The following is a 26281-nucleotide window of genomic DNA, read 5'->3' on the forward strand; positions in this document are numbered from 1 at the left end:
TCTCAGCAGAATTCGAATTAACGAGCTTTTACTGTATATTAGCTGCCTACTGCTTGCTGTGTTAGCAAAGCAATGGTAGGTACAAGAGTGAAGCAAGAGTGAAGCATTGAACCATTGCCAACAATGACAGTGTGATAGCTCTCATCTTTGAAAAGAATGTGCCACTTTTTCATACCCTCAGCACCATGGACGTGAAAATGCTGAGCACTCGAATGGTATAGAAATTCACTGCAGAAAATAAAACTCATTGGCATTTATAAACCCCAAAATAAGATAATGCGTAGCTTCTTTTAAACTTTCCACAAAGAGTAAACAGAAACAAATTTGGGAGTACAATCAATTACAGAATATTTATGTTGATGTTGCAACACAGTAACCATTAACAAGACAAAGTCTTATATTCATTTACATATGTTTCTTTAGTTCACGCAAAATGCCTAGAATAGCACAACGTAAACTCCCGATTTTTCAAACGAGAGCAGTGCAGCGGCAAATAAGCCATCACTGTGAAACGTAATAATTCTGCAGAAACCTGCAAGGTGGAGAGAAGTAATTCATAAAGGGAAAATCAGACATCCACCAGTTCGTAGCAATTGCTACAAAGGAAACCCACACGGATTCCTCAAAAGAAAAGCCTCACAGGTGGAGGGGAAAAAAAAAAAAAAAAAACAGGACGAATTTTTCTTCACCTGTGAGGCTTTTCTTTCGAGGAACCCGTGGCAGCAACCTTTGTAGCAATTGCTACAAACTGGTGGATGTCTGATTTTCCCTTTATTAATCCATCACTGTCAATTGCATACACGGGTTTGGCGCCAAATGGACTTTCCCTACCACCTAACGAGAAAAGTGTGAATCACAATGTGCTTAATTTTTTCGTTGAAAGAAAACACTGGTACTCAAGTACCAGTACTCAAGTACCAGTACCAATACCAGTTAGTACCAGTACCAAAATTAGTGAAACATGCAATCTACTGCACATGTTAGAGCACATAAAGCAACACTGCTACTGTTGCTACATTTGGCCCATCGCAGCCAGCGCATTATCTGCTAGCTATGCAACAACACATTGTGCGCATTGTAAAACATCTAAACATGCTAAATTTTTTTAGCTTTGTGGCAAAAGTGAAACATGCTGCTAGTGAATTATGAGTTAGGCAAGAAAATGAGTGCCTGTTTTCCCAATATTGTTCTAAAGGAGCACTGCATTCATGTCATGCTAAAGTTGGATGTACTAAAGTGAATTTTCCTAAGCTTCCAGTGTGTCAAATTGGTCCAAACATATCACCTTGACTAATGAAAAGTTTTATTTGTTCTTTTGGTGTAGCTCAGCATGTTTGCATGATGCTGTAGTTATATTCATTTTATTTTCTGAACAATATGAGTTACTACTTTAAATCAAGCATTAGAATTTAGGCAGAAAAACATTCTAAAGGCCATCTAATCCTGCAATGTTCCTTTTTCCATTAATTGTCATTGTTATGCTCTTAAATTGTGGTGACCTATCTTACTGCTCATTTACAAGCTGCCTGGTGGGCTTCCACTTGAAAAAGCACTGCATGTATTAAAGGACCTAAATCAACATTTTTTTCTTGTTCTAGTGCACATATTTTTTTGTGAATAAAAAGATATTTAGTTTTTTTTTTTGCATGTATATGTGAATACTTGAAGCCCATAATTTGCAAATACTAGTACTTGTTTTCAATTTTATTTTAAAAAATTTACCATTCACAAACAGCTACTGAAAGCCCCAACTTCGGCACTTGAGCTGAGTACGCCACATATTTCGGGGCTCGAAAATTACTCGAGAGAGGAAAAGAAAACAGCCAGATTGCAAGGCCCATTTAGTTTTGAAAAGCAGCGTACCCATACTTTAGCCAACATGTCTAAGTGAATGTCAGTTAAACAAAAGAGAGGTTTACCAATTCACTTTCAGTATGTTCAAGGAGAAATAAAGGTGTCTAATAAAAAGACAAGTTGGTTCATGTATAAACCAACTCCTCTCATTCCAACTAGTACAGTTATAAAGGAGGTCAGCTCTTGCATACATGAATATAGCAACAGGCACTTTGAAATGCTCATTTAAAATACAAGATCTCATTACAAGCAACCACAACACAGCTTGACTCAAGTGAAAAGAGTTATTTTTAGAACACTTAATTGAAGTGGCACAGCATCAGTGTCAGACATGAAGTCACAACATTACAGATAACTGATGGCTTCTATTCCCACAAGCACAAAAGAAAAATTCAGTAACAACTAGGTCAAAAAAAAAAAAAGCCACATGAAACTAATAGTGGTAGTGTTTCATATAGCTTTCATTATCGCTCTAGGGGTATGATATACAGTAAGGGGTATGAGGGGTATGATATACAGTAAAACCCCGTTAAACTTTACCCGCCCAAACAGTAGTTTCGTTTGAACCCTTTGAGAGCCAAATTATTGTGAAAAAAACTTTCCCAGGTGGTCAAATTACTTTATTGCAGATCTTGAATGTACAAAATGTATAAAATCAGGAATAAATAGTAAAAAAAAATTACGAACAGTACTTTGGTGTCGACATCACTCAGAACTGCAAAATGTTTAATAGTATTTCACAGGGTGGTACTCTTTGAAACACGGGTCTACGCACAGCGCCTTATCGCAGTCTGCACACCTAAAACACGTGTCTGTTTTCCTCTTGGAGCGACGAGTTGTGTTGGCACACACGACATCTCTGCGTGCGGCTGCCTTGGGCAGACGTCCGAGGCACCGTCTCTGGGAAGTGGCACGCTGTCAGTCGCAGCGAGGTCTGTGGTTCGTCTTCCGTGCCTTGGTCGTTCGATTTGGGTTTGGCACAGTTCCAATATTTGGGTAGCGACTCTCTTTCTAAACACAGCAAGCTTTACCGGGGTGCCAGTTCTCTCGCGGTAGAGAATAAATGCGTTCAGCAATGTCATGTTGAGCAGGTGAAAAAAGAACTTCTTGTTACACTTCACAGTTTTCCTGATGCTTTCACTGAAGCTCAGCTGCATGTACTCTGTCGACGAGTCCCATTTTCTTTGTGTATTCAAGTACACATGCAGGCTTTTTTTTTTTTTTCTCCGGTCGCTCTGTCCACCTTATCGGAATCTTGCATATCCGGTCCATGCATTGTTGTCAACATATTGACTTCGCGCTTGTCACGCCATTTCAAGGCAAGCAGAGTGCTTTTGTGGAAGCTTTGTATTTCGCCCTTCTTCAACTTCTTTTTGAAAGAGGGTAGGCCCTTCCTATTGATACGCACAGTTCCGCATGCATTTGTTCTGTTGCTCTGCAGAAATTCAAAGAGCACTGGGCTTGTGTACCAATTGTCCACAAACAGAGTGTCCTTTTCCGAGAAAGTCTGCCAGAAGGTCAGCAACAGAGCCTGCACAACCAAGCTTTTCTTTTGGCCAGGATAACTGTAGCTTCTGTATAAACTAGAAACCTCAGTACACACCCAGTTTTCACGTCACACATCATAAACATCTTCACTCCGAACCGGTTTCTTTTGGAAGGTATGTACTGCAGGAAGGAAAAACGGCCTCTCCAAGGCATCAGAGATTCATCTATGCATAAATCTTGGTGTGGAAAAGAAAGTCTGGAAAATTTTTCCTGAATGGCCTCCATGGCCCTTAGGCGATCGGATTGCTCCGTTATTGAACTAAAGGGCAGGACGCGCAGCAGAAGAACAAAGCGGTTCACAGAAAAAATCTCCCAAAAGAACGGGGTCATCAGCATCGGATCCGTCAACCAATAGTCCCGCAGTGTGTTCTTCCGCACCAGGCCCATAAGCAACACTATTGCCTAGAAGCAGTAAAGCTCCGGGAGGTCCACGGTCGCCCAGACTCTGAGCCGCAATGCGCCGGAGTGACATGCGCCTGCTTTCTCACTCCCATACTTGTTCATTTCGGTGACGATGAGCGACACAAGTTCTTCATCGAAAAACAATTGGAAATAAGCCCATTCACTTGCTTCTGGCGGGAGCAGAGAGGCTGCAACCTGCCCTGATTGCGAGTTGTTAAAAGTGAAAAGAGATGGTGAAAAATCACCTGTGTCCCACTGGGTGTCGTCGCGTCTTGCTCGCTTTCGAGATGTTGCGGCTGCGCTGAGGTCAGAGGTCGAACTGGTTGAATGCAGTTCGTCGTCCGAAGATGAGCTGTCCTCTTCTGATGAAAAACTGTCTTCCAATTCAGACTCGGTGAATGGAGCAAAATCAGAGTCGGAAGAGTCATCGCTGTCGGTGTCAAGAGAACGGGCAGTGCGTTAGGCCATATCGCCGCTTTGCCGTGCATCTGAGGAACTCGATGGAAACTCACTGAACAAGCAGAGCGAGAACAAGCAGAGCGTCTTCGTGAGCGGCGGTGATAAACAAGCTAAGAGCAGCGCCAATCAAGATAGAAATCAACTTCTGCCAGCCCTGCAAGAGAGTGCCGACAAAGAGAAAACTCGCATTTCGCACGACTCCGTTGCGATCACGCGGTGGAACCGAAACCGCGTAAGCGCGTTGCCGCAGAGAGCGAGAATACCTCGTGAGCGGCGGTGATAAACAAGCTCAGAGCAGCGTCAGTAAAGGTAAAAATAAACTTCCGCTGCCCCTCCAAGGGAGTTGCGATCACGCGGCAAAACCGAAACCACAGAAGGGGTGTTGCTGCAGCCTGCGCAACGCACTGAAGCTAGAAATCAGTTTTGTTTATCTCCGCAAGAAGGTATCACAAATTTCAAACGCTTATTGTAAGTCCTAAGAGGTGGCAGCACCTCCCAGTGAGCACGCATCATCACTATGGCACGAAATTTCAAACGGAGGGTTGAAACTGCACCCGTACGGCAAAGACCTTGCGGTACAGAAAACCGCCGTCGTACATATACGGCAAAAACCTTCAAAGGGTTAAAAGTAGTAAAGTCAAATCCCTGACTCAGCAACCATTAAATACTATGCGTCTTGTACCCGCATAAACCGTACCAGCTTATTGCGTACGTATAGGTTAGCACGTAGTGTTTCCACTTTTCGTCTTGCAATCCGGGCGGTGCGTCGTCCTCATTGGGTGGCCCGTTAGAACAACAGGCCTTAGAGATCAGAACAACGGCCTCCAAGCGCCCTGTGCGTTTGCGCATGAAGCCACATCAACACCATTTCGGCATCATGCAAGCTAGGACTTGCATCATGCCAAAGCTCAGATAAAAAATACCGGGTGCTCAGCACAGAAGAAAAATTGGACATCGTTCGTGCTAACGAACGTGGCACGAAGACGGTGCTGGCACGCGACAGGCATCTGCTGTTGCCTACAGTGTGTGGTGTTTGGAATGCGCAGTTGCGAAAAGATGTCGCCTATGAGGTTCAGCGTTTTGCCATCGTTGCCGAAGTGTTGCCTAACGACAGTGATGAGGACGACACCGAAAGCGACAGCACGAGCGATTCAGTCCTGACAGTAGCGGAAGATGCACGTTACGTCAGTGTCATGAATGCAATCATACCGACGAGAACAGCACCTGCAATGAAAAAGACGCTCCGTGACTTCTGCAGCGCTGCCATGCCCGTGCATGGAGAATATGCAATGCCAACGAGAAATCTGCCATGTGAGCATTTGCCGAGAAGAGGGGGCTGGTTGAAAATGTGGCTCGCAGTTTCAGCAAGTTTGAGGCCACTGTTGTCGGTGCAAGGGCACCACGACATCAAACGAAAATGAAAATAGCAGACTTTTGTCGTGCGAAGTGAATAAATACTGCATGTTTTTGCCCTTTCATCGCATTCTGTCTGAGTTTTGTTTTTGACAGGTAAGCGGGCAATCTCATGCTATTTTGGTTAAGCAGTACTACCGTTTAGTACGTACTTTTTCAAAGCTCTGACCAACTATGGTTTAACGAGGTTTCACTGTACTACCACAGTGAACATAATGACCTTGAGTCACAACCATGACATTTAACCATTGTACAATCTGGAAAACATTATATTTGACACAATAATGCCTTTGGTGTCATTTTTGGAACGATAGTTTCTGTGACTAAGCATACTCACTAGAAGATTTGAATATTACTAACTCTAATAAAAAATTGTACTACAAAATTTAGCACTACAATCCCCGTCCCGGGACTTAAATATTGTTCTAAACATTCGCTCTAATTTTCATTGCTATTCAGGAAGCGGTTCAAGTTCACTTACGTGGGTAGTGTGCCCCCCAAAATAAAAAGGAGACAGCATCCACACTTACTGGCAAATACTGCTGCTACATTATAAAGCATAAAACGTACTGCTATAGAGCAGAAATGCACTGACATTCAATACGACTGCTCATGGGAAGATCTTGCTCATTCCCATACTCAGTGATGTTGTTTACATGCATTACTCCGAAAATTACAGCATAAAGTATCTATTCTCAATACAGGGCCCTCAAATACACTGCCCATGAAGCCTCTGCGTGCAATGCAAACTGCATCCAACCTGCACTATTCCACCCTTCCTCCTTGTTTTATAACTTGCCTGAGCTTTCACAAGACGGCCTCTCAAATGCCGTCATGCAGCCTGCAGAGAGCCATATCATAATATTTTGACCCCACACCTGACTTGAGTTTCAGTCGCCTGATGTAAGGCATTTATAGCGTAACTCCATCAATCACTGCTAAGATGCAGTGAAATGACAAAGCCTGTCGTGCCACTTTCATAACAGCTGTTATTTGCGGGTTAAACCCCTCCCAACACACACTTTGACAAAATATAGCATGCAATGCCCCTAACAGTTATACGCATGCTTATCTAATGCCATAAGTTTTAAAAATATGACCTCATGTCGACACCAATTATGTACACTTCCTTAAAAAGGCAGAAAAAAAAATCACTGTATTCAAGTTAGCAATGTACAGTGGTTACTGAAAGAACAATCCGCATCACCCACCTCGAAGCATTCTGCTGCCTGGAGTAACCAGTCTTGGGTGGCAAAATAGACAGACTCGGACACAGAGTAGCCACATGCAATGGTGGAGGTGAAGGCGCCTGGAAAAATGACCACGAACTGCCCCTTCTCCTGGACCAAACGGCTCAAGGGGCAGCCATGTTCCACAAGCTGAGGAGGAGGCACCTATCGCAAAGAAGAAAAAAATGTGTCTACAGTGATGCAGGACGCAGGTTTGGGCTAGTTCATTGGACATACCGTATTTACACGATTGTAAGTCGACCTCCCCAAATTGTGCGACAGGAAAAAAAAGAAAAAAAGAGAAAAAGAAAGAAAGAAAGAAGAAGAAGAGAGCATACCTGAGGGCGCATTCGATAACAAAAATTTATTAGTAGCTGACACGGTCACTGGACTACTCATCTTCACTAGCGCTGCCATCGTCATCGTTTCTACGGTCCCACAGCGCGTCGTTGTCCTGCGAAATTTTACATTTGGCAAACGACCGCACCACAACATCTTGTAGAACAGCAGCCTATGCCGAATGCACCCAACCGTACACAGCTGTCTGGGAGGCTCTTTTGACACGTCCGGTTGGCGTAATTTCACGCCCTTCTGCCGCCAGCCACTTGTACTCACGGCGGAGCAGGTCCTTAAAAGGCGAAGATCCGGGCTTGTTTCATGACCATGTTGCACTTCACTGGCAGGGGCCTATCGTGCATTTCAGCGACGTATGCCAGAAGCTTAGCCTACAGCTCTGGAAAGCGTCCAGACTTCGGCACGTTGGAAATTCTTCACTTGCCGTCACAGGTGAAAATTTCGCTTCGCTGCAGTCGCCACTCTCGCACCACCCGTTCAGAAACATCGAACTTGCGGCCCGCTGCGCAGTGATTTGTTTCTTCAACGTAAAGGATGGCAGCCCTCTTGAATGCTGCTGTGAACGAGTGCCGAATGATTAGTGGGCCTGGAGCACTCATGACGACTGAGGAAGCATAGAAGTAGCACGTAGCCGGCAGTCAAGTGGAACACGTCAAACCAATGCCTTTCGTTAAACTATTGGCGGCGAGGAGTTCCGGAGTCACCATCTGTCGGAAGCGCCTCCCTTGCATAGTATGAGGGATCACGCGGCGCACACCCCGTAGGTTTCACTTACGGCGCTCAATAAAAAAACCACGTGGCAGCCCTCCTGGACATTTATGTAGGTACTTTCAAAACGAGGGAAGCTTTTGACTGTCGATATAATAATCTTGGGCAAACTGAGAGCACAGAATCGTTTACAGACGCTATCTCTTTACTGAATACGTACTGTGAACGCCATTACGCGCGGTCGCCGCGATGGAGTCTCCCAAACCGGCTTCTTGCATGAAAGGTCGGCGATTGCCGAGTGCAAACTGTGAATTATGTTCTTATAGTAGGTGGTCTGTATAACCAAATAGACATAACAGACGAAGCCTCAAAGCGTGCAGCCATCGCGTGGGTTCACGGCGACCGACTGCGCATCTGCATGCATGTCCGCGCACAATGTTTTACTTTCGCTGTGAGCGCATTTTCGCACCATGCCGTGAGCTTTAAGCCGCAGCATATGAGCATGTGACAGTACACTAGCAACCATTGTTGCGTAACCACTATCACACCTGTTCAAAAATAATTTCGTCATAGAGACTTCGACGCCTACGGCGACTGTGATGTGCCGTCGCAACGATTCAATCTTTTTTTGTCTTCTAAATTCTTGGACATTTCAATATTATTTCTCAAGCTGCATCACACTGTATGTTTACCGGTTTTCTCAGCATGCGATTTCCCTATGCTTCTTTTTCGTAATCTAGTGCATTAATTCATAACACAAACATGACCATATGCCATGCCTTTTTTAATGCGCTTGTTACCGGTCCCTTTCCATTCTAGTGAACTTGCCAGAATCTAGTATCAACAAGTTCATGGACCTAATAAAGCGTTGTGACAGTAGCCGGGCAGCACGTGCAGGCGCAGGCGAGCATCTCAGTGCACGTTTTCTGCTACTCACTGAACATCGCGCAGTCCCGGCGCCGTAGCAGAAATCTTCCTCACGTGTGTGCTTGCTGCATATGCAAGCTGTAGCCGATGGCTGTCTACCGGCTCTAAATTTCGCCAGCCAAGCTTCACGCAGCTCCTTACCATGCGGCTATGTGTGAATAAGGCTGACACTGGGCTCTGTTGCGTATGTACGGCACTGTAGCACCAAGCAATAACCCACCATGCTGCACGCCTCCAAAGGCAGCCACTACCTATTATAGTAGTTTCAGATGTTGTCAAGCAGACACCCAAGGCAGTAACGCCGCACCACTTAATCAGAACCGTGGCGCAGGTGCAACTTCAAACTTTGGTTTTTAGCTTGCTTCGATGGTTCCGAAGCAGCCGATGCGGCCGCTGTGTCCACGTGATCCCTCATGCCACGTCAAGCTGACGGTGGCGCCAGCTTTTCCAGTGGTGGAGCTCAAGGCCAATAAAGAAAGCTAAGCGCAACAGGCAAAGAGAAACCTGCCAGCAGTGTCTGCTCTTCCATGAACTACCGATACTCCCCGCAAGCGCCGCCATTTTGAGGGTGCCGCCGCGAATGGAGCAGCGGCGCTTCCATCAACTATCGAAACCCCCTCATGAGTGTTGTGTGCACTGTAAAACTCTCAAAAATGTTGAAAAACCCTTCCGAAAAGCGAACAAACATGCAGGATAGAGAAAGCTATGGGTAGGGCCATAGAGCAAACATAAAATTTTAACTACGTTGTAGCTCCTGTTGGTCTCACTTTTTTGGCGGCGCCATGTTTTGGTTTCGATCGTAAGTCGACCCCCCCCCCCCCACACACACACACACACACTTCAGATATTCAAATTTAAAAAAGGTGGTTGACTTACAATCGTGTAATACGGTACTTACTGAACAGCATGAAAGTAAAACTTGGGCACGAGAGGATAGAAGGGATGAAACACGGCACTGACAAACAAGAACTATGAGAAAAATTAAGCAAAGCCAATGATCTAACTGACACTCGGGGTACAAAAGAGGAAGAAGAAAAAGATGGTTCTTGAGATGAGTAGATAACAACCATAGCTGTGGGTGTCAGATTGGAGCGAAGGGAAGCACTAGAGATTATGACATGACCCCTTGTGACATGTTTTTAGCGAGGGCTTCAGGCCAACCTAAAGCTTGTATGCAAACCAGTCTGCAAGCTGTGTGTGGACGCCGACTCCCCTTGTATGGAGCAGTCCTGGACCTTACTACTGTCATATCCAAAAGGTGTCACCACTACTGTCATATCCAAAAGGTGTCGCTCACTACTGTCATATCCAAAAAGCCAGAGCAGAGGCTGGTGTCATTGCGGTATCAACATCAAATAATATTCCACTAAGTCAATGTGGAAACTGAGATGCTGACCATTTCGGCACTCCTACAAAAGGCGTGCCTCTGGTTCACCCCAGCGACTTGCCCATGACATCACTGTTAAGCTATCTTCAGAGGCATGTGTGATTCAAGGTGTGGGCTAATTGCCAAAAAAGGGGTACGTGCATATTCAGCAAGCTGCCCAAGCCAACTGCATCTGAGAGGCTGCAAATTACTAATGCCAAGTGTAGTGCATTATGCCAACCCATAAAGCCCGCTGTGGTTGCTTAGTGGCTATGATGTTGGGCTGTTAAGCCCGAGGTCGCGGGATTCAATCCCGCCATGGGGGCAGCATTTCGATGGGGGCGAAATACGAAAGCACCAGTGTACTTATTAGATTTAGGTGCACATTAAAGAACCCCAGGTGGTCCAAGCTTTCAGAGTCCCTCGCTACGGCGTGCCTGATAATCAGATCGTGGTTTTGGCACGTAAAACCCAATAATTTACATGCCAACCCAAGAAGCCAATCAAGAAGCGACAGGGAATTTTCGGGAGGAGCTTTCCTTCTGGTGGCTTGTGTTGTTCCCCTCTTCCTGTCACTGCAGGAATAATGTGTCAGCGGTATTTGCTTCCCACTGTCCACGATCATCAAAGGGTGTGTGTTGTGTGGACTTCTCCTCCTCAAAGGCAGAGTTCTGTGACATCTACATGACCACCAGATAGGCCAATCAGGACATGAACTGCTTCCCTAGCAAGTGACTTAGGAAAAACTGATGGGATTTAAGGAGCCATCTTGCATGCTGGCATGTGTGCACTTCCAGTATGCAGACATGTGCTCCTCCAGAATGATGTAGCGTGCTCAGATAGAACAATGTAGAAGTGCTTTCATAACAATGTAGCTGTGGGCTACAATGTTATCATGTACTGCGCTCTGTATTTCTGCCAGTACAAGTAATTTTTTTTCTTTTAAAAAAGTTTGCCTTTAATTTTATGTAAATAAACCTGCTTAGTTTCTCCATCCTCCCGACCTACCTTGTAACTGGTCACCAAGTTAGCAACTCTTGCCAAGAAAGTTAGGATGACGCTGTGGGCCAGCTTAGCCTCCATGTGAAGGGTAGTGAAGGCCAGCTACCCGTTTTGAGATGCACCAGCAGTGTAGCCTAGAGCACAACCCTCTATGTAATGCCCAACTCCGAGACTACGGCACCCAAATTTTACCCTATGCAGAGCTTGACTTCAGATGAAAAGTGATGTACAATTTCTTTGCACTACCTAGCAAGTGTTTAGTGTGTATAATACAGCACTATTTAATGTATGCAATGGTTCACATTTCAGCAAAATTGCAAATTGTTTACTTGGCACCTCAGCAAAGAAGAGAGAGAGAAGGAGAGGGGGAGACAGCATGATTCATATGAGGCGAGATCACACACAGTGCATTCGTGGGCCTTTTGAACTCTGATGATGTGCTCGGTGGGCAAGTATGGCAAATGTCCTTGCCCTAGTTGTAATGGCACAAGCGACAATTTTCCACATTGAAAAAAATCTTAGCATAGCTGTGAGTTCCTCTTCCTTTTTAAAGCATGAGATTACATTTTCATTTAGCTCTTCTTATCTGAATGCTGAATAGCAGTAGTAACATGGACAAGCTCATCATGTCACACTGCCCGGGACACTTTTTATAATGGCAGTCTGTCATGATATAAGCAGTAGTGACACCAGTGTAGGGGTATGCTCAACAAATTTCGATTAAAGAAAAAACTTGTGGTGTCTCTTATACTACTCACAGGATTATCGATTAACGTGGGTTCGGGATTAGTGAGCCATAGGGTTGCACTAGCCATCGCCTAGTAAAATCTAGCGCACTGCTGCATGCGTTAAGCACCAAAAGAGCGCTGAGCGCTGTGCCGAAAGAAGCATTGTATTGCCCTAAGTTGACGAAGACAGGTTTATTTGCCTGCACAAACATTTCACAAACATCCTGTCCCAAGCGGCAGCTGACGTGGCCCTATGGTTTGCTAAGCCCAAACCCATGGTGCTCGGTATTCTTGTGAGTATACGACGACACCAGAAACTAAATGAAAAAGCTTGATGCAGTTCAAGGAAAGCACCAGAATCCAAGCACATATCAAGCATTCCAACAGTTGTTCAATTCAAAATTGAAACAAAGAGGAAGAATTGCTTCTGTAACTGAAGTTGACAAAGATATCTGCACACCTTGTAACAGGCGAGGTTACAGGCACAGCTCAGTGCTACTTATGGGTTTGTTGCAAAAGACAGCCACAATGCACAAGCCGAAAATAGCTAAGAAGTTGCAGTTAACCACAGTCCAACCAGTAGTGGTTCCTGCATTTTATTTCTGTCGCACTGCTGACAGTGCCAAGACAACCTGAAGCTCACTCAGGCAGGTTCCCCACTTACAGAACATCTTCATGGCTTTAGTTCATTGAGAATTCAACCAATTTGTTTCCAATAGTAAAGGATTATCTTTTTACCTGGTTGCTCTTGCGTGCTTTTTCCAAAGACTCATCAACAACCATCTACTAGTTGTAACTCCACCCAAAAGAGCACTGGGCCGCTAAGAACTTTACAAGAACAAAATAGGAAACAAGCATTATCATTTGTATATTATGATCATTGCAGACGCCTGTTATGCCAGGCTTTTCATTTTCCTGACCATAGTGATTTATCGCAGATGGCCCCAATTCCAATACTACTTGCACACAAAAATCCCAATAAGCAATAAGCTAACAAAGATCTGCCAAACATTTTTTCATTGTATACTTTAGAGCACACACTGGAATCAAAAAGTTGAAGAACACCCACAACACATCTGCCCACCAAATGCCAGTGGCAAAATACATTGGCCTTCGATATATTTTCCGCAAGAGCCTTCCTTAAACTCGAAGGAAAAAAAACGAAGTGGATACCAATGTTATGTCAATACCAATGTTATGTTGGATATCAACAGATATGTCAAAATTGCTGCTAGACTTGTCACTCTTGCAATATTGACATTTTACAAGTAATGACTGGCTTTGATGGCCCTTTTCCCCAAAACGTGAGTGCTATTAGAGAAAAAAAAAAAAAAGAAGCGAAAGCCCGACTCGTGGCTCTTTGGCATGGTGTAGGATATTATGAGAGGTGTATGAACGGCGGCACTTCACCTTGCTGAGAGCAGGTCGACAACTTGCGTGTGTTTCAGCCATCCTCCGAGGGGTGGCGCTATACGGTTTGGGGCCACTAGCTTGTTCTAAAGGGTGTAGCCACATCGATATCACATCATCGTTCGCGTTCGTCGCATGCAGTTGCGAGTATTTCTGCACGTTGTGCTGGTATACGTGTGTTGCCTTTGCACGGTTTCTTGCGGTATTAATAGTTTTGTCAACCTGTTCACCCATTTCTATGACAATCGAAACAAGCGTGAACGAGACCAAACCAACCAAACCAAACATGCATGAGCGAGGGCTGATACGAGCAGACGATAGTAGGAAATGAGCGATCGGGCAGGTCCGCATAACGCCAGTTTCCCGTACACACGTCAATGAAGGGGCTGCTCTCCCTGGTCTCCGCCGTTCGACATTCACATCTCGTTCGCGTCTAGTTCGAGTCTCGTTCGCCGATGGTCCCAAGCATACAGTTTATGATCCCAAGATGAGCTTGCCATGTTATGGAAACTGCTTGAAGCGCACGCAAGACCGGTATGCTGGGACGGGCACCTCACATAATATTCTTACGCCGTGCTCTTTGGTCAGGCTACCTACATGGGATCACCTTGACTTTCACTATGTACATGACGGGAGCAGGATATTGTAATCACAACACACATAAGTGGCCTCGAATGGAGAGAAAATTTTACTTTATGACAAATCTCACATCAGAATAAAAACAGTGACGTTTCAGGCCCCAAGCTGGGCACTAAAAGTAAGGCACTTAAGCTGGGTCTTGGAAAAAAATTTTATTCTTTGAGATACGTTGTTGAAAACTTGTACCTATTTGTAATGTTATGTGCTTATTTGGAATATACAGTACATTTTTGTTTCGTCTCTTCTGGTCCTAATTTTATGCAAGCTTCCTTTATTTACCTTCCACAGATGTGCAAAATATCTGTTTCTGATATTTCGCTAAACTGAGTACATAGAAAGCTCTTCGCCACTAAAACTTGGAACAAAAGGGCAATAAAAATGGACAAGTCTTCACTGCAATGACATACTTTCAACTGAAAATGTAGACCATCTGAGGCTTATGTGTGCATGCTTGTGAATACTGTGTGGATTGAGATGTCTACTGCTTATGTACAGTCAACCACAAAATCTTACAGAACACGAGATTTGAGAAAAAGGTGAATATCTGCGCAGCCTCACAACGCAATCTAGTATTCACATTTACAGCCTCTAGCAGCACATGTGAACAACAGTGCAATTTTTGGTTTTACTGACTAATGTTACAGACTGCTCAGAAATATCATAGAGTGCATTCGTGCACGTGTGTGAGGAGTAAACAAGGTTTATTCAGAAAAGCTGGGCTCTGTGAAAGAACTGTTCGAGTGCATGAAGGTTGAAGAGGGAAGAGATCAAATGCGAAAAGAGTTGAGAATAGTGTTATGCCAATGGCTGCTGGTGGGGTAAGTACAGGATTAATTTAGCATAAATCTGCCCAGGTCCATTAGGAAATAATTACATGCAGTGATCTATTCGGGCAGATAAAGAAACACACTTGGTCTTAACATGCACCTTCCATGCAGTGACTTGCCAGCAATGAGCTCTTATTTTTGAAGCAAAAGTGCAAGAGAACCAGCACTCATCTCCTTGAGCTACAGATGTTGTAAAAAGCTGGAGCACTGCAACTAACCTTCACTGTAGGGCTATCATTACCATAATTCCCAAGAAACTTTACCCTTTCACTTCTTCCCTTCCCACATACTATGCTGCGAATTCATCTGGCTTAGCCTCTTACTCAGTACATACACACACGCACCCCTCCACACACACGCACGCACGCACGCACGCACACACACACACACACATAAAAAAAAACAAAAAAGAAAATCACCATTCCTGCAACTGTGACTTCATTTTTCTATGGGTGTTAGGAGTGATCTTTTATTCATTGCTAGGGTTACCCATCTGTACCAGCCTTTTCTGATCAACGAAGGTTTCAAGGTATCCCAGGGTCTACTGGAAAAAACTTTTCACACAAAAACATGCAGAACATATGGTATCTATGGCAGCTCACCTAATGGTGTGAAAAACAAACTAATCAATACTTTGAGATACGCAAGCTCAATATTACAAGAGCCTGCTGCACATGATCAAAAGAGCAACAATAACTGCCAATAAACTTAAACAAACTGCCCATTACAAGGCTAGCCTTACCATGGCACAGTCTGAAGGCAGCCAGATAACACTGTCCTTGCAAACCTGTGGCATTATCTCCTTCATCGCTGCACGAAACCGGTCTGAGCTATGTGCAGGAACACTGTACCTGCACGAAGAAAACATTTATACAGGCAATAATGCAGTGCATGGTGCTCTTTGGTCATACCTGGCCCTTGAGCCATTAAACATCAATAAATAACGCAGTGATAACATTGCTCAACTAAACACTACAACAGAATCAAAACAGAGTCAACAAAGTGTGTCCCATTTGCAAGGAGTAGTGTTAAGAGCACTTAATCCACTGATGAATTTTGATTGAAATATACTGACCTATGGTGCTACAAAATAAGCATCTGACGGCAACAGAATGGGCTGTTTCAAGGTGAGCCTTTGGTTGCCAAAACTTGATGCAAAAGTGATTTTCAAGCAGTGAGCTATAGTCAGCTTTATTTGTGCTTCATGCTAGTCTGGCATTCATTCCCAGTGACTTTAACAAGAACCTTAAGATAACAAATGCCAGTATAGAACAATCACACAACTTTGAGGGCAAGTTAAACTAAAATTGTGCAGAAATCTTCATAATATATGATTATTAGCACATCTAAAATTGTTCATTTATACTCCGTATCACAATCTACTTGAAGTGTAGTGAAAGCTACGGAATGCATCAGCCTATCAGAGGAGTCAAGGTGCAGATGATGCCAGTTTGCAACGTAGCAATCTGCACCTGTGCTGCTCTGACGTGGATGATGGATGTGTACAAATAATTACCCTATTTGCAAGTAAATAATCTGACCAGAAATGTAACACAAGGAGAGACTTTCGGTCTCTCTGGAGAGGTGAAAAAATATGATTATAGTACTTGTCATGAACCTGAATGCAACTCGAGGTGTGTATTGAGGCTGGATATTTCTAAGAAAAAAGACACATTATACTAGTGCAAATACTGATGCATGTGAGCATTGTTTACCAACATTTTAAACTTGACAATGCTGATGGTTTCAATGGAAAAATCATGCAGATTTGACCACTGTGGGAATCGGTGTAAGTTAAGCTTCTATGCCTACTTCCAGAGTAGAACCACACCTCATGGCATTGCTATGCTGCAAGTTCATTGTGAGATGGTATACAGAATAGCTCAAGCAGGAGACACACTTTAATAAACCAATAAATAAAATTTAGGAACCATGCTGTTTATGCAGCAACAAAAAGAATTCGTGGAGCTGTCAAAACTGATCAACAAGGCGAAAAGTGATTTGAAATTATAACGTGAGAAAGACTGAAGAAGCTGTAAGAAATGGATGCAGCCTGAAATAAGTGAGAAGGAGACTTGGCATAAGACAAACCAAAATGTATGCACTGAAAGATAAGCAGGGTAATATCATCAGCAATCTCGAAGGTATAGTAATAGCAGCGGAAGAATTCTATACTGACCTGTACAGTATCCAGAGGACTCAGGATATATCCATTCGAAACAGTAATGAACAGGATACAGAAACTCCTCCTATAACTAGCGATGAGGCCAGAAGGGCCTTGCAAGACATGAAACGGGGAAGAGCGGCAGGAGAAGATAGAATAACAGTCGATTTAATCAAAGATGGAGGAGACATTATGCTTCGAAAACTGGCAACTCTCTATACGAAGTGTCTATCAACTGCAAGGGTTCCAGAAAACTGAAAGAATGCAAACATTATATTAATCCACAAAAAGGGAGACGTTAAAGAATTGCAAAATTATAGGCCCATTAGCTTACTCCCAATTATAAAAAACATTCCCCAATAAAATAAGGGCAACACTGGACTTTAGTCAACCAAGAGAACAGGCTAGCTTCAGGAAGGGATACCCTACAATGGATCAGATCCATGTCATCAATCAGGTAATCAAGAAACCCGCAGAGTACAATCAGCCTCGCTATATGGCTTTCATAGAGTAAGAAAAGGCATTTGATTCAGTAGAGATACCAGCAGTCATAGAGGCATCACGCAATCTAGGAGTACAGAGCGCTTATGTAAATACCTTGGAAAATATCTACAGAGGTTCTACAGCTACCTTGATTCTACACCAGAAAAGTAGGAAGATACCTATAATGAAAGGGATCAGACAAGGAGACACAATCTCTCCAATGCTATTCACTGCGTGCTTGGAAGAAGTATTCAAGCTATTAAACTGGAAAGGCTTAGGAGTAAGAATCAACGGTGAATATCTCAGCAACCTTCCGTTTGCAGATGACAATGTCCTCTTGAGCAACACCGGAGATGAGTTGCAACAAGTGATTGAGGACCTTAACACAGAGAGTATAGGAGTGGGGTTGAAGATTAATATGCAGAAGACAAGGATAATTATCAATAGCCAAACAAGGGAACAAGAGTTCAGAATCGCCAGTCAGCCTCTACAGTCTGTGAAGGAGTATGTTTACCTAGGTCAATTATTCAGAGGGAACCCTGATCATAAGAAGGCAATTCACAGAATAAAAATGAGTTGGAGCGCATACGGCAGACATTGTCAGCTCGTGACTGGAAGCTAACCATTATCATTGAAAAAGAAAGAGTACAATAAGTGCATTTTGCCAGTGCTGACATATGGGGTAGAAACTTGAACACTGACAAACAAGTTAAGGACCGTGCAAAGAGCGATGGAACGAAGAATGCTAGGTATAACGCTAAGCGACAGAAAGAGAGCGGTTCGGATAAGAGAGCAAACGGGTATAGCCGACATTCTAATTGACATTAAGAGAAAAAAATGGAACTGAGCAGGTCATGTAATGTGTAGGTTAGATAACCGGTGGACCATTAGGGTTACAGAATGGGTGCCAAGTGGAGGGAAACGCAGTCAAGGACAGCAGAAGACTACGTGGGGCGATGTAATTAAGAAATTCACAGGCGGTAGTTGGAATTGGTTGGCTCAGGACAGGGGTAATTGGAGATCGCAAGGAGAGGCCTTTGTCCTGCAGTGGACATAAAATAGGCTGATGATGATGATGAAAAAAAAGCCTACTTGGACAACAATATTCATCCACGGCGATTCCTCTGCAGATGCCAAGAGAGAGAGAGACAGAGGGGAACAGCGAGAGAGAGAAACTAAATGCGATTTTTAAACCTGCAAGTCCATGCCACCAATAAAAAAAGTGTGGGTTCAGCTGGTGCGCAAAGACAGCACTGTATACCAGCCTAATAGGCTGGGATACATTGATGCCTGTAGAATTTTCGGCATGCAGGCGGAAAACTCATTACCAATGCCAATACTTATGTCAGTACTGATGACCTGGCACTAACAACACACACCACTTGTGATGATTCTTTCCACCAAGAGGACAACAGTTAAGACAATGACCTCAAGGCTCTCATACAGCACTTACCAGATCTTGTTTGCACCAGTGTGAAGGTACTCAACCCATGGTAAGCAGTGAGGGTCCCTGTACCAGCAGCCGGTTGTGTACAGCATACTAAGGTGCAATGTTGGAATTGTCACCCCTGCAACATGTCACTTTGTATAAATGCGTCTGAATGTTGTCAGACTTTTTTTTTTTCTTTTCACACATTCAACATCTCACCTGACACAGGTCCCATGCAGCGTAAAACAGTTCCTGGGTTGTTGGTGAGCACCTTCAGGTTCCATGGATGCCTTTAGAAGAAGGAGAGAAACAAAAGCAATAAATCCAAATAATGCTATGCATTTTTCATCCGTATTGTGAAGCAAAACCACATATTCTGTTTCTTAAACGACACTGAGATAGTTGAGATAGTTTCAACAACCATTTCAAGTTCGATATATGAGACTCCAACCTTGGAAACATATTACACACTGATTTGCTAACTACCCCTCCAACTAAGATAACTTTTGACAATAAATGTGCCTGGCCAACTTTTACACAACTGTATTTTAAAGGGTCTGACAACTGGCCAGAATGTGTTGTGAGACGTTGATTTAAATGAAATGACCATGATTTATAGTGATGGAATCGAGCACGCTGTTGGCGATTTAAGCAAGAATTATCATTTTAAATTGGTAAAGAGAGTCTCAAAAACCAGTAAGTGGCGCGAACTGGCGGTGAAGCTTTGGTACTTCAGATGTAGTACATGAGATTACATAAGTCAGTTGTTCAGATTATTATGGCACAGATTATGAAGCACAGCATACTTATTGCTTAAAATGCAGCTTGCATATTATTATAGGGCCTTTACGCTTCATTCTACGTGTATAACAAATGAAAACGTCTACGCTAACCAGCGGCGCTCACGTCTATCAATGCATGGTGGTGTACATGATAGCTGTTGTACGTGTGCGAAATTCTAAGCACGCATGCAAGCTAAAATCCTTTGTTCCAGCTCGTTCAGGTCTTCGAGAGAAGGCATGCTTTCGAAATCAAAAATGTACATGCGACTACAGCAACATGCTGAACTGCACACCACAAGTAAAAGTGCCGTTTCACTTTAGAGAACTTGGCTTGGCTCAAAAGCACCCTTGACTTGTTAATGACATAAGCCACTGGACAGGAAACCACAAAAGCATGTAGCTATTATTATAGAAATAATTTAACACTTCGGAAAACATGAATCGCAGGAACATTGGCTTGGTAAAGAAAAATAATACTTTCTCACAGCCGCACTCGTTGTCTGCCTCCCAACAGTGCCAGTGTATATTCGCTATTGCATTCACCTATCACTTTTTCCAGCATGCTTCCAGTAAACAACTATATTATCAATGCAGATAGAAAAATTCTGATAAAAAATGTTCCACTGCATTTTATGCATCAACACTGCATGATTTAACACTCTGACCAGTAAGCTTTTCCCTGCAGTAAATAAAAAATAGGTACCAAAAATTTTTTGTTAGTCCCTTTAAAATTATAACAACAATGATTTTTTTTCTGAGCAATAAATTTCAACCACAAGAAATTTATTTCACCTGCTTTTAGTCTATCTATGCAAGAACTACTGACTTCCCTTCATCATGCTAGTTATCTATACATGTGGACTACTTCTAGTAATGTGTGTTTTGACGGGGATGAAATGCAAAAATGCCCATGTACCATGCATTGGGTGCCCGTTAAAGAACCCCAGACAGTCAAAGTTAATCTGGAGTCCGCCAGTACGGTTGGCCTCATAATAATATCGCAGTTTTGGCATGTAAAACCCCAGAATATAATTTTAGACTACCAAAGAAATGTGGTGTGTTTTTAGTGCAGGCCCACCATGAGCCCTACAAAGACAATCAGTGGCATGCACCTAGCCAATAAGCTGGTTCAGATATGGGCTTCAGCTCAAATGTGAAACATAAGAACAGATACACGGCTGTTTTCTTGCATATGCTTAACTATGTTCACAGGACAATTGTATGTGAACCTGCTTCCTACACGACACTCTGTGGCCATTGCTGTTGCTGAAGTTTTTCTGTGTGTTGATCAGTGTGCTGCTCTTGGCACTGGGCACTCTACTGTTGCTTGGCTGCAGTGTGCAGTTCAATTAGTTTGCGGCGTAACTCGCTGTGGTATGTCCTGCTTCGGTGTGCGTGTGTGGTGGCACCATTATAAACTGAAGCAATCTAAAGCAGAAGAGGCACAAGGCACGAGGTAGAAGGTTGATATGTAGCTGGCCATGATGGCTTTATCACAAAAACATCTGGTCATGTGCCCCAAAAGATATCGCAGCAAAAGTAAATAGGGCACAGTGCGCTACCATCTAACAGTGCTTACACAGAATACAGAGGAAAGCATGAGGTAGATTACAGCAGCGCACAAAAATTCTACTAACATGGTTGCTCATAAAAATGCCTCCAGCTCCTCATTTGCTGTTGGGTTCCACAAAAATAGAGAAGCAGTGCACTACGAGGCATTGTTTAATTTTGGCGCTGCAGTAATGACATCTCACACTACGCACAGAATTTTTTGCAGGAAAATGGCATTTAGAAAATAAATGTATTCGTAGAGTATCTTTGAGCTGCCTACTTTAAAAGAAGGGCTAATTTTAGCAAGCTAACTAAATGGGCAAATCTCCAGCATTCACCACTTTCAATTCCACAGGTATATGTGCACTAAAGTCCATAATTAGGTTAAAGATTTTTTGCTTAATTACACACTTCACAAGTAAAACTTTTTGCAGACATAACATCTGCCAAGGAGCATAAGGCATCTTAAAAAGAGGAATTTGTGAATAGTATGTCATGATGTTTTCAGTAAAGCTTGAAAAGCATAAATTCAAGTCACTGCATAGCTTAGAAAGAAAAAAATCCCAGGGTATTTTATGTTACCCCTAAGACAACTTGAAAGCAAAAGCCCAAGTGCTGATGCATGAAACATGGACACATGACATACACATCCTCTTTAATTAGCTTAGTCTACTTTGCTTAATCGTCCCTCTTAATTTGCTTAGTCATCTCCCTTAATACAAAGGTCGAGAGTTTGACTCCCACCCAAGGTCGTGGGTCCGAGTGCCTTAATTAACTCTATCTTAATTAAATGTGCCTTAAATAACTTTGCATTCATTAACAACAAAGGTCATGGGTTCAACTCCCACCTATGGCCGACTTACTGATGAGACATACAAGGCTTTCATCTTAATAACAGTGCGAAATGGTGGGATGAAAAATATGAATGAAGGCACTGACAAACAATCAAGAGAATTTACTGCACCATCACAATAAATATATCTATACATCTACACAGCTCTCTATAAAGCTCTATGTTGCCGTATAGCTCTACTGACATGACAGAAACACATAAAAATTACATCAGAGATTCAATCTCTGGCTACAATACATTCTCTTTACATGGCCCATATCAAAATTCATTTTAATCATTTAAAATTAGCTAAAACATTCTTAGTTTCATTGTCTCCTTGCTAAACTGCATTTACAGCATACATACCTACACTGTATTTTACAGCATCCCCTAAAATTCATCAGCTATGGGTGAAAATTCATACCAATCACTGGACAGACACTGACTTTTATGATTTAAAATGAGATAAAAAGGTAAATATTGAGCATCAGCCTATGTTACTTGAAAGTGCTAAAAATTGTTCTAAGCGTAAATAAGAGACCAAGTTAAAGAACAAACAATAAAACAGTGAAAATGTCCTAATGGCGCAGCTTGTGGTTGAGTATATGTTTTTCTGAAATCAGATTTCAGATTTCAGAACCTTTTGTGCTTTAGAACATAACATTAAAAAAGAACCAAGGTAATGGTACTTTTACAGTAATGTAGTGCCTGACTAAGATGTTAATTCTATCAGCACAAAGCTATATGGTATCACCTTCTTGTATGAGCACAGGCTGAATCCTTGCTAATATATTGTCAAAAAAGAAAAAGAACGAAAAATACATTTGATACATAAACAGTGCTCATATATTGAAGTAATGGATGGAGCCTGCCCCTTAGAAATGATACAATTTCCTCCGGAATATATATACAACTGACTTAGGTATTTCAACCCTGAGAAGAAATGCAAAATTAGAACTATGCAAGGTCCAAATTAAAAGTTGAACATGTCCCAAACTAATGGAGGGCCAACCCTAAATGTATGGTGCTTTGGTTTGTTTAAGGACAAGACGCCATTCCTCACTGTTTTAGCTGCCTATGCTATTTTAACAAAATTTGCTTGCAACAAATTTCCGCCTGCAAGGACACTTCCTAGAAAACATCATTATCAACAGGCAAAGTTACACAATAGCACTGATAAGATCTCCCAAGTGCAGCTTCAGTGAGCGATGTTCTGTCGCTCTTAAGTGGAGGCAACAACTTCAGAACATTGCAGTTTTGATATCGCAGTTCAATCAGCCTGTCAATGTTAGGCTGGAGATGAATATTTAGTAGCACCAAACAATAACCGAAAAAAAAGAACAACTATCAAGCCATAGTCATTTTGTCTTTGCAACGTAAAAGTGCTGTGATATAAATAAAAGCTAAAGAGTTGCTAAAATATATGGCACCAAATGGGACAGCATAATAGAATGACACGTCTACTAGTCTACAAAAATAAAAAAGAAAAGAAGAAAAAAAGTAAGGTATATTGGTATATTAGCAACTAAGTATCCTGGAAACCTTAAAAAAAGGCGAAAATATATGGCACCAAACGGGACGTCAAAATAGAATGATACATCTACTATACAGAAGAAAAAAAGAAAAGGAAGAAACAAGTAAGGTATATTAATATATCAGCAACTAGTATTCTGGATACATTTAAAAAAGGCTCCCTTAACCAACTGTTGGAAGTTGATAAAATTACTTATGAGTCACTATGCACGTGAGTGAAGTTAGAAGAAAAAAAATTCAAGTTAGGAATGCTCCTTTCTTGTAATGTTTTGTAATCTGTGAAAATTAAGTGCATTGAGCCGAGCAAAAGGTTGCTTATTATTGTTAACATTTGTAGAAATACCCCCCCAAAAAATTCTGGAACAACAGGTTGAAAAAATTTTCAAATTCTTCCAAATTAATGACTGCATAAAAGAAATTGCACCTAGTTTTCACCCCTTCAATTTTGAAGGATATAAAAGCACAAAATAAAGTAAGTGACCTTTGACTAGCACCTTCTTGTCTAGCCTTTCAGAAGTTGTGCAATTAAGTTGTGTAGTGAAGTACAGTAAAACCTTGTTAATTTGAACTCGGTTAATTCAAAATCACATAATACGAAGGTTTTCTGTGGTCCCTTATTTTCCAATGTAAGTTTGGCCGGATAATTCGAACCGGCGGCCTAGGTCAACCCGGTTAATACGACGATTTGGGGTGCTATGCGGCACATCTCGATCCCCATTTCACCGCAAACCTGACGAAACGACGGCCATTCGGAGCTGCGAGGCGACGCCACATAGCAATCTCGATTATTTATACACGAAGCGCCCGACCCGTAGTACTGCTAGCACAAAATCAGTCCACCGCACTGCCTGCGCATTGCCGAAACGCGCGCCTGCAGAGGAGAAGACGTGCTTCACTGCAACGTAGTGGGCATACTGGTTTTTCTCACGTGCTCTTGTCCCCCACGCTGCACGCTCCTCGCAGTCGCAGCGGTTGCAGCGCCAGTGTGTGTTCCGTGCCACTTCCACTGGCTGCCGCTTGTCCATTCTCTCTCCGCGGTGACATGTGCGCATGCAACGCCGGTCTGCACAGTTTCTTTGTGTGCTGTGGTTAGGGGTGTTGCAGTTAGCGTGGTGTTCTTCTTTTTCTTTCTGAACTGTGCAGAAGTGCCAGAGAGCAAAGATGCCAAAGTATAAGACTTTAACACTGCAGCAGAAGTTCTGCTTGATCCAAGAAGCAGGTAAGAACACGTGTTCCAAGACCAAGTTGGCTGAAAGGCACAGAGTGCCCCTCTTGACGTTGTCAACAATATTGAAGAACACGTCGAAGGGTACTGGAGGCCTACAGCAAGACATATTCTTCAAAGCTGTTGCTAGTACGGGCTCCCACGTACAAAGATGTGGAATCAGCTTTACTTCGCTGGCTGCAGAAAGCAAACGCAGCCCACCTTCCCGTCAATGGAATGATACTGTGAGGAGAAGGCCAACGAGTTGGCTCGACAACTTGGGCATGAAGAGGTCAAGTGTAGCAATGCAGGGTTGAGCCGTTTTAAAGAGCGCAATAATTTGACTTTCGTAGCCATCTGTGGCGAGAGCGGCAGCGCAAACGAGAGTGTCGTCGACGACTGGAAGAAACGCACATTGGCTCCGTTGCTTAGTGTGTACGGTGTAGGCGACGTGCACAGCTTTGACGAGGCAGCCCTTTTTTACAAGATGCTGCCCACAAAAACGCTCGCAGTGAAAGACACTGCGGTCAAGGGTTGAAAGCAGGGCAAGGAAAGAATTACTGTTCTGTTCGGCGCGAACATGTGCTGTAAACACAAGCTGCCGCTACTCGTAGTTGGAAAGAGTGAGAAGCCTCGCTGCTTTAAATATGCATGGCTGCCGCCAAGGGATGAGCTTATCTACCGGCACAACAAGAAAGCCTGGGTCACAGGCACAATATTTGAAGATTACGTTCGGCAGCTTGATCGCAAGTTCGGGGCCACAGGCAGGAATGTACTCTTCGTTGTTGATAATTGCCCAGCGCATGATGACATCCCACACTTGAAAGCTATCAGGATGGTATTTCTTCCTCCGAACACCACGTCGATCTCGCAGCCAATGGACCAAGTCGTCATTCACCACAGGAGGAACATTTACCGCCACCACCTGCTCAAGCACATGCTCCTTTGCCACGACAATGACAAGGAGTACTCAATCGACCTCCTTGGGGCCATATATCTTATTGTGTATGCAAGGAAGCACGTGGAACCCACTTTGATCATGTGGTGTTTTGAACACGCTGGCTTCCCGAAGGAAAGCACCGTCAATGCTGATGCTGACTATTCATGTGCACTTGATGAAGAAGGAGCCGAGTATTACGACCACATCAATGCACTCTGCGTAGAGGATAGTGAATCTGGTGCAGTCGGCTTCACTGAGTATGTGAACTTTGAAACTGATTAACAAACGTGCTACTCAGACTTGGAGAGTGAAGCTACCACTGATGCAACCATGTGCGATGACAGCGACAACGACGACGCTAACGAGCCCTCCTGAGCACCCGCTCTCGGGGAAGTTATCGGATTGCTGAACGTTGTCTGCAGTTTTGTTGAGTGCCACAGTGGAAATTCTCAAATGCTGCATGTAGTTGGCCAACTAGAAAACATGACCCTTGGAGC

The 26281-nt window shown here is 43.2% G+C and overlaps 1 protein-coding gene across 4 annotated transcripts in view; it reads right to left on the reverse strand.

Annotated features, from left to right (window-relative positions):
* The window catches only part of Jarid2 (Jumonji, AT rich interactive domain 2), a 101817-nt gene that overhangs the window by 25747 nt on the left and 49789 nt on the right, over positions 1 to 26281 (reverse strand). For all 4 annotated transcript variants that reach the window (XM_065456364.2, XM_065456363.2, XM_065456361.2 and 1 more), the window contains 4 exons: positions 19162 to 19232; positions 18967 to 19081; positions 15609 to 15717; positions 6888 to 7070 (listed from right to left, as the gene is read on the reverse strand). In XM_065456364.2, the coding sequence (XP_065312436.1) occupies positions 6888 to 7070; positions 15609 to 15717; positions 18967 to 19081; positions 19162 to 19232 (478 nt within the window). The remainder of the gene's footprint in view (positions 1 to 6887; positions 7071 to 15608; positions 15718 to 18966; positions 19082 to 19161; positions 19233 to 26281) is intronic.

The sequence above is a fragment of the Dermacentor albipictus genome, chromosome 1, assembly GCF_038994185.2.
Source record: "Dermacentor albipictus isolate Rhodes 1998 colony chromosome 1, USDA_Dalb.pri_finalv2, whole genome shotgun sequence".
Taxonomy (NCBI): Eukaryota; Metazoa; Arthropoda; class Arachnida; order Ixodida; family Ixodidae; genus Dermacentor; species Dermacentor albipictus.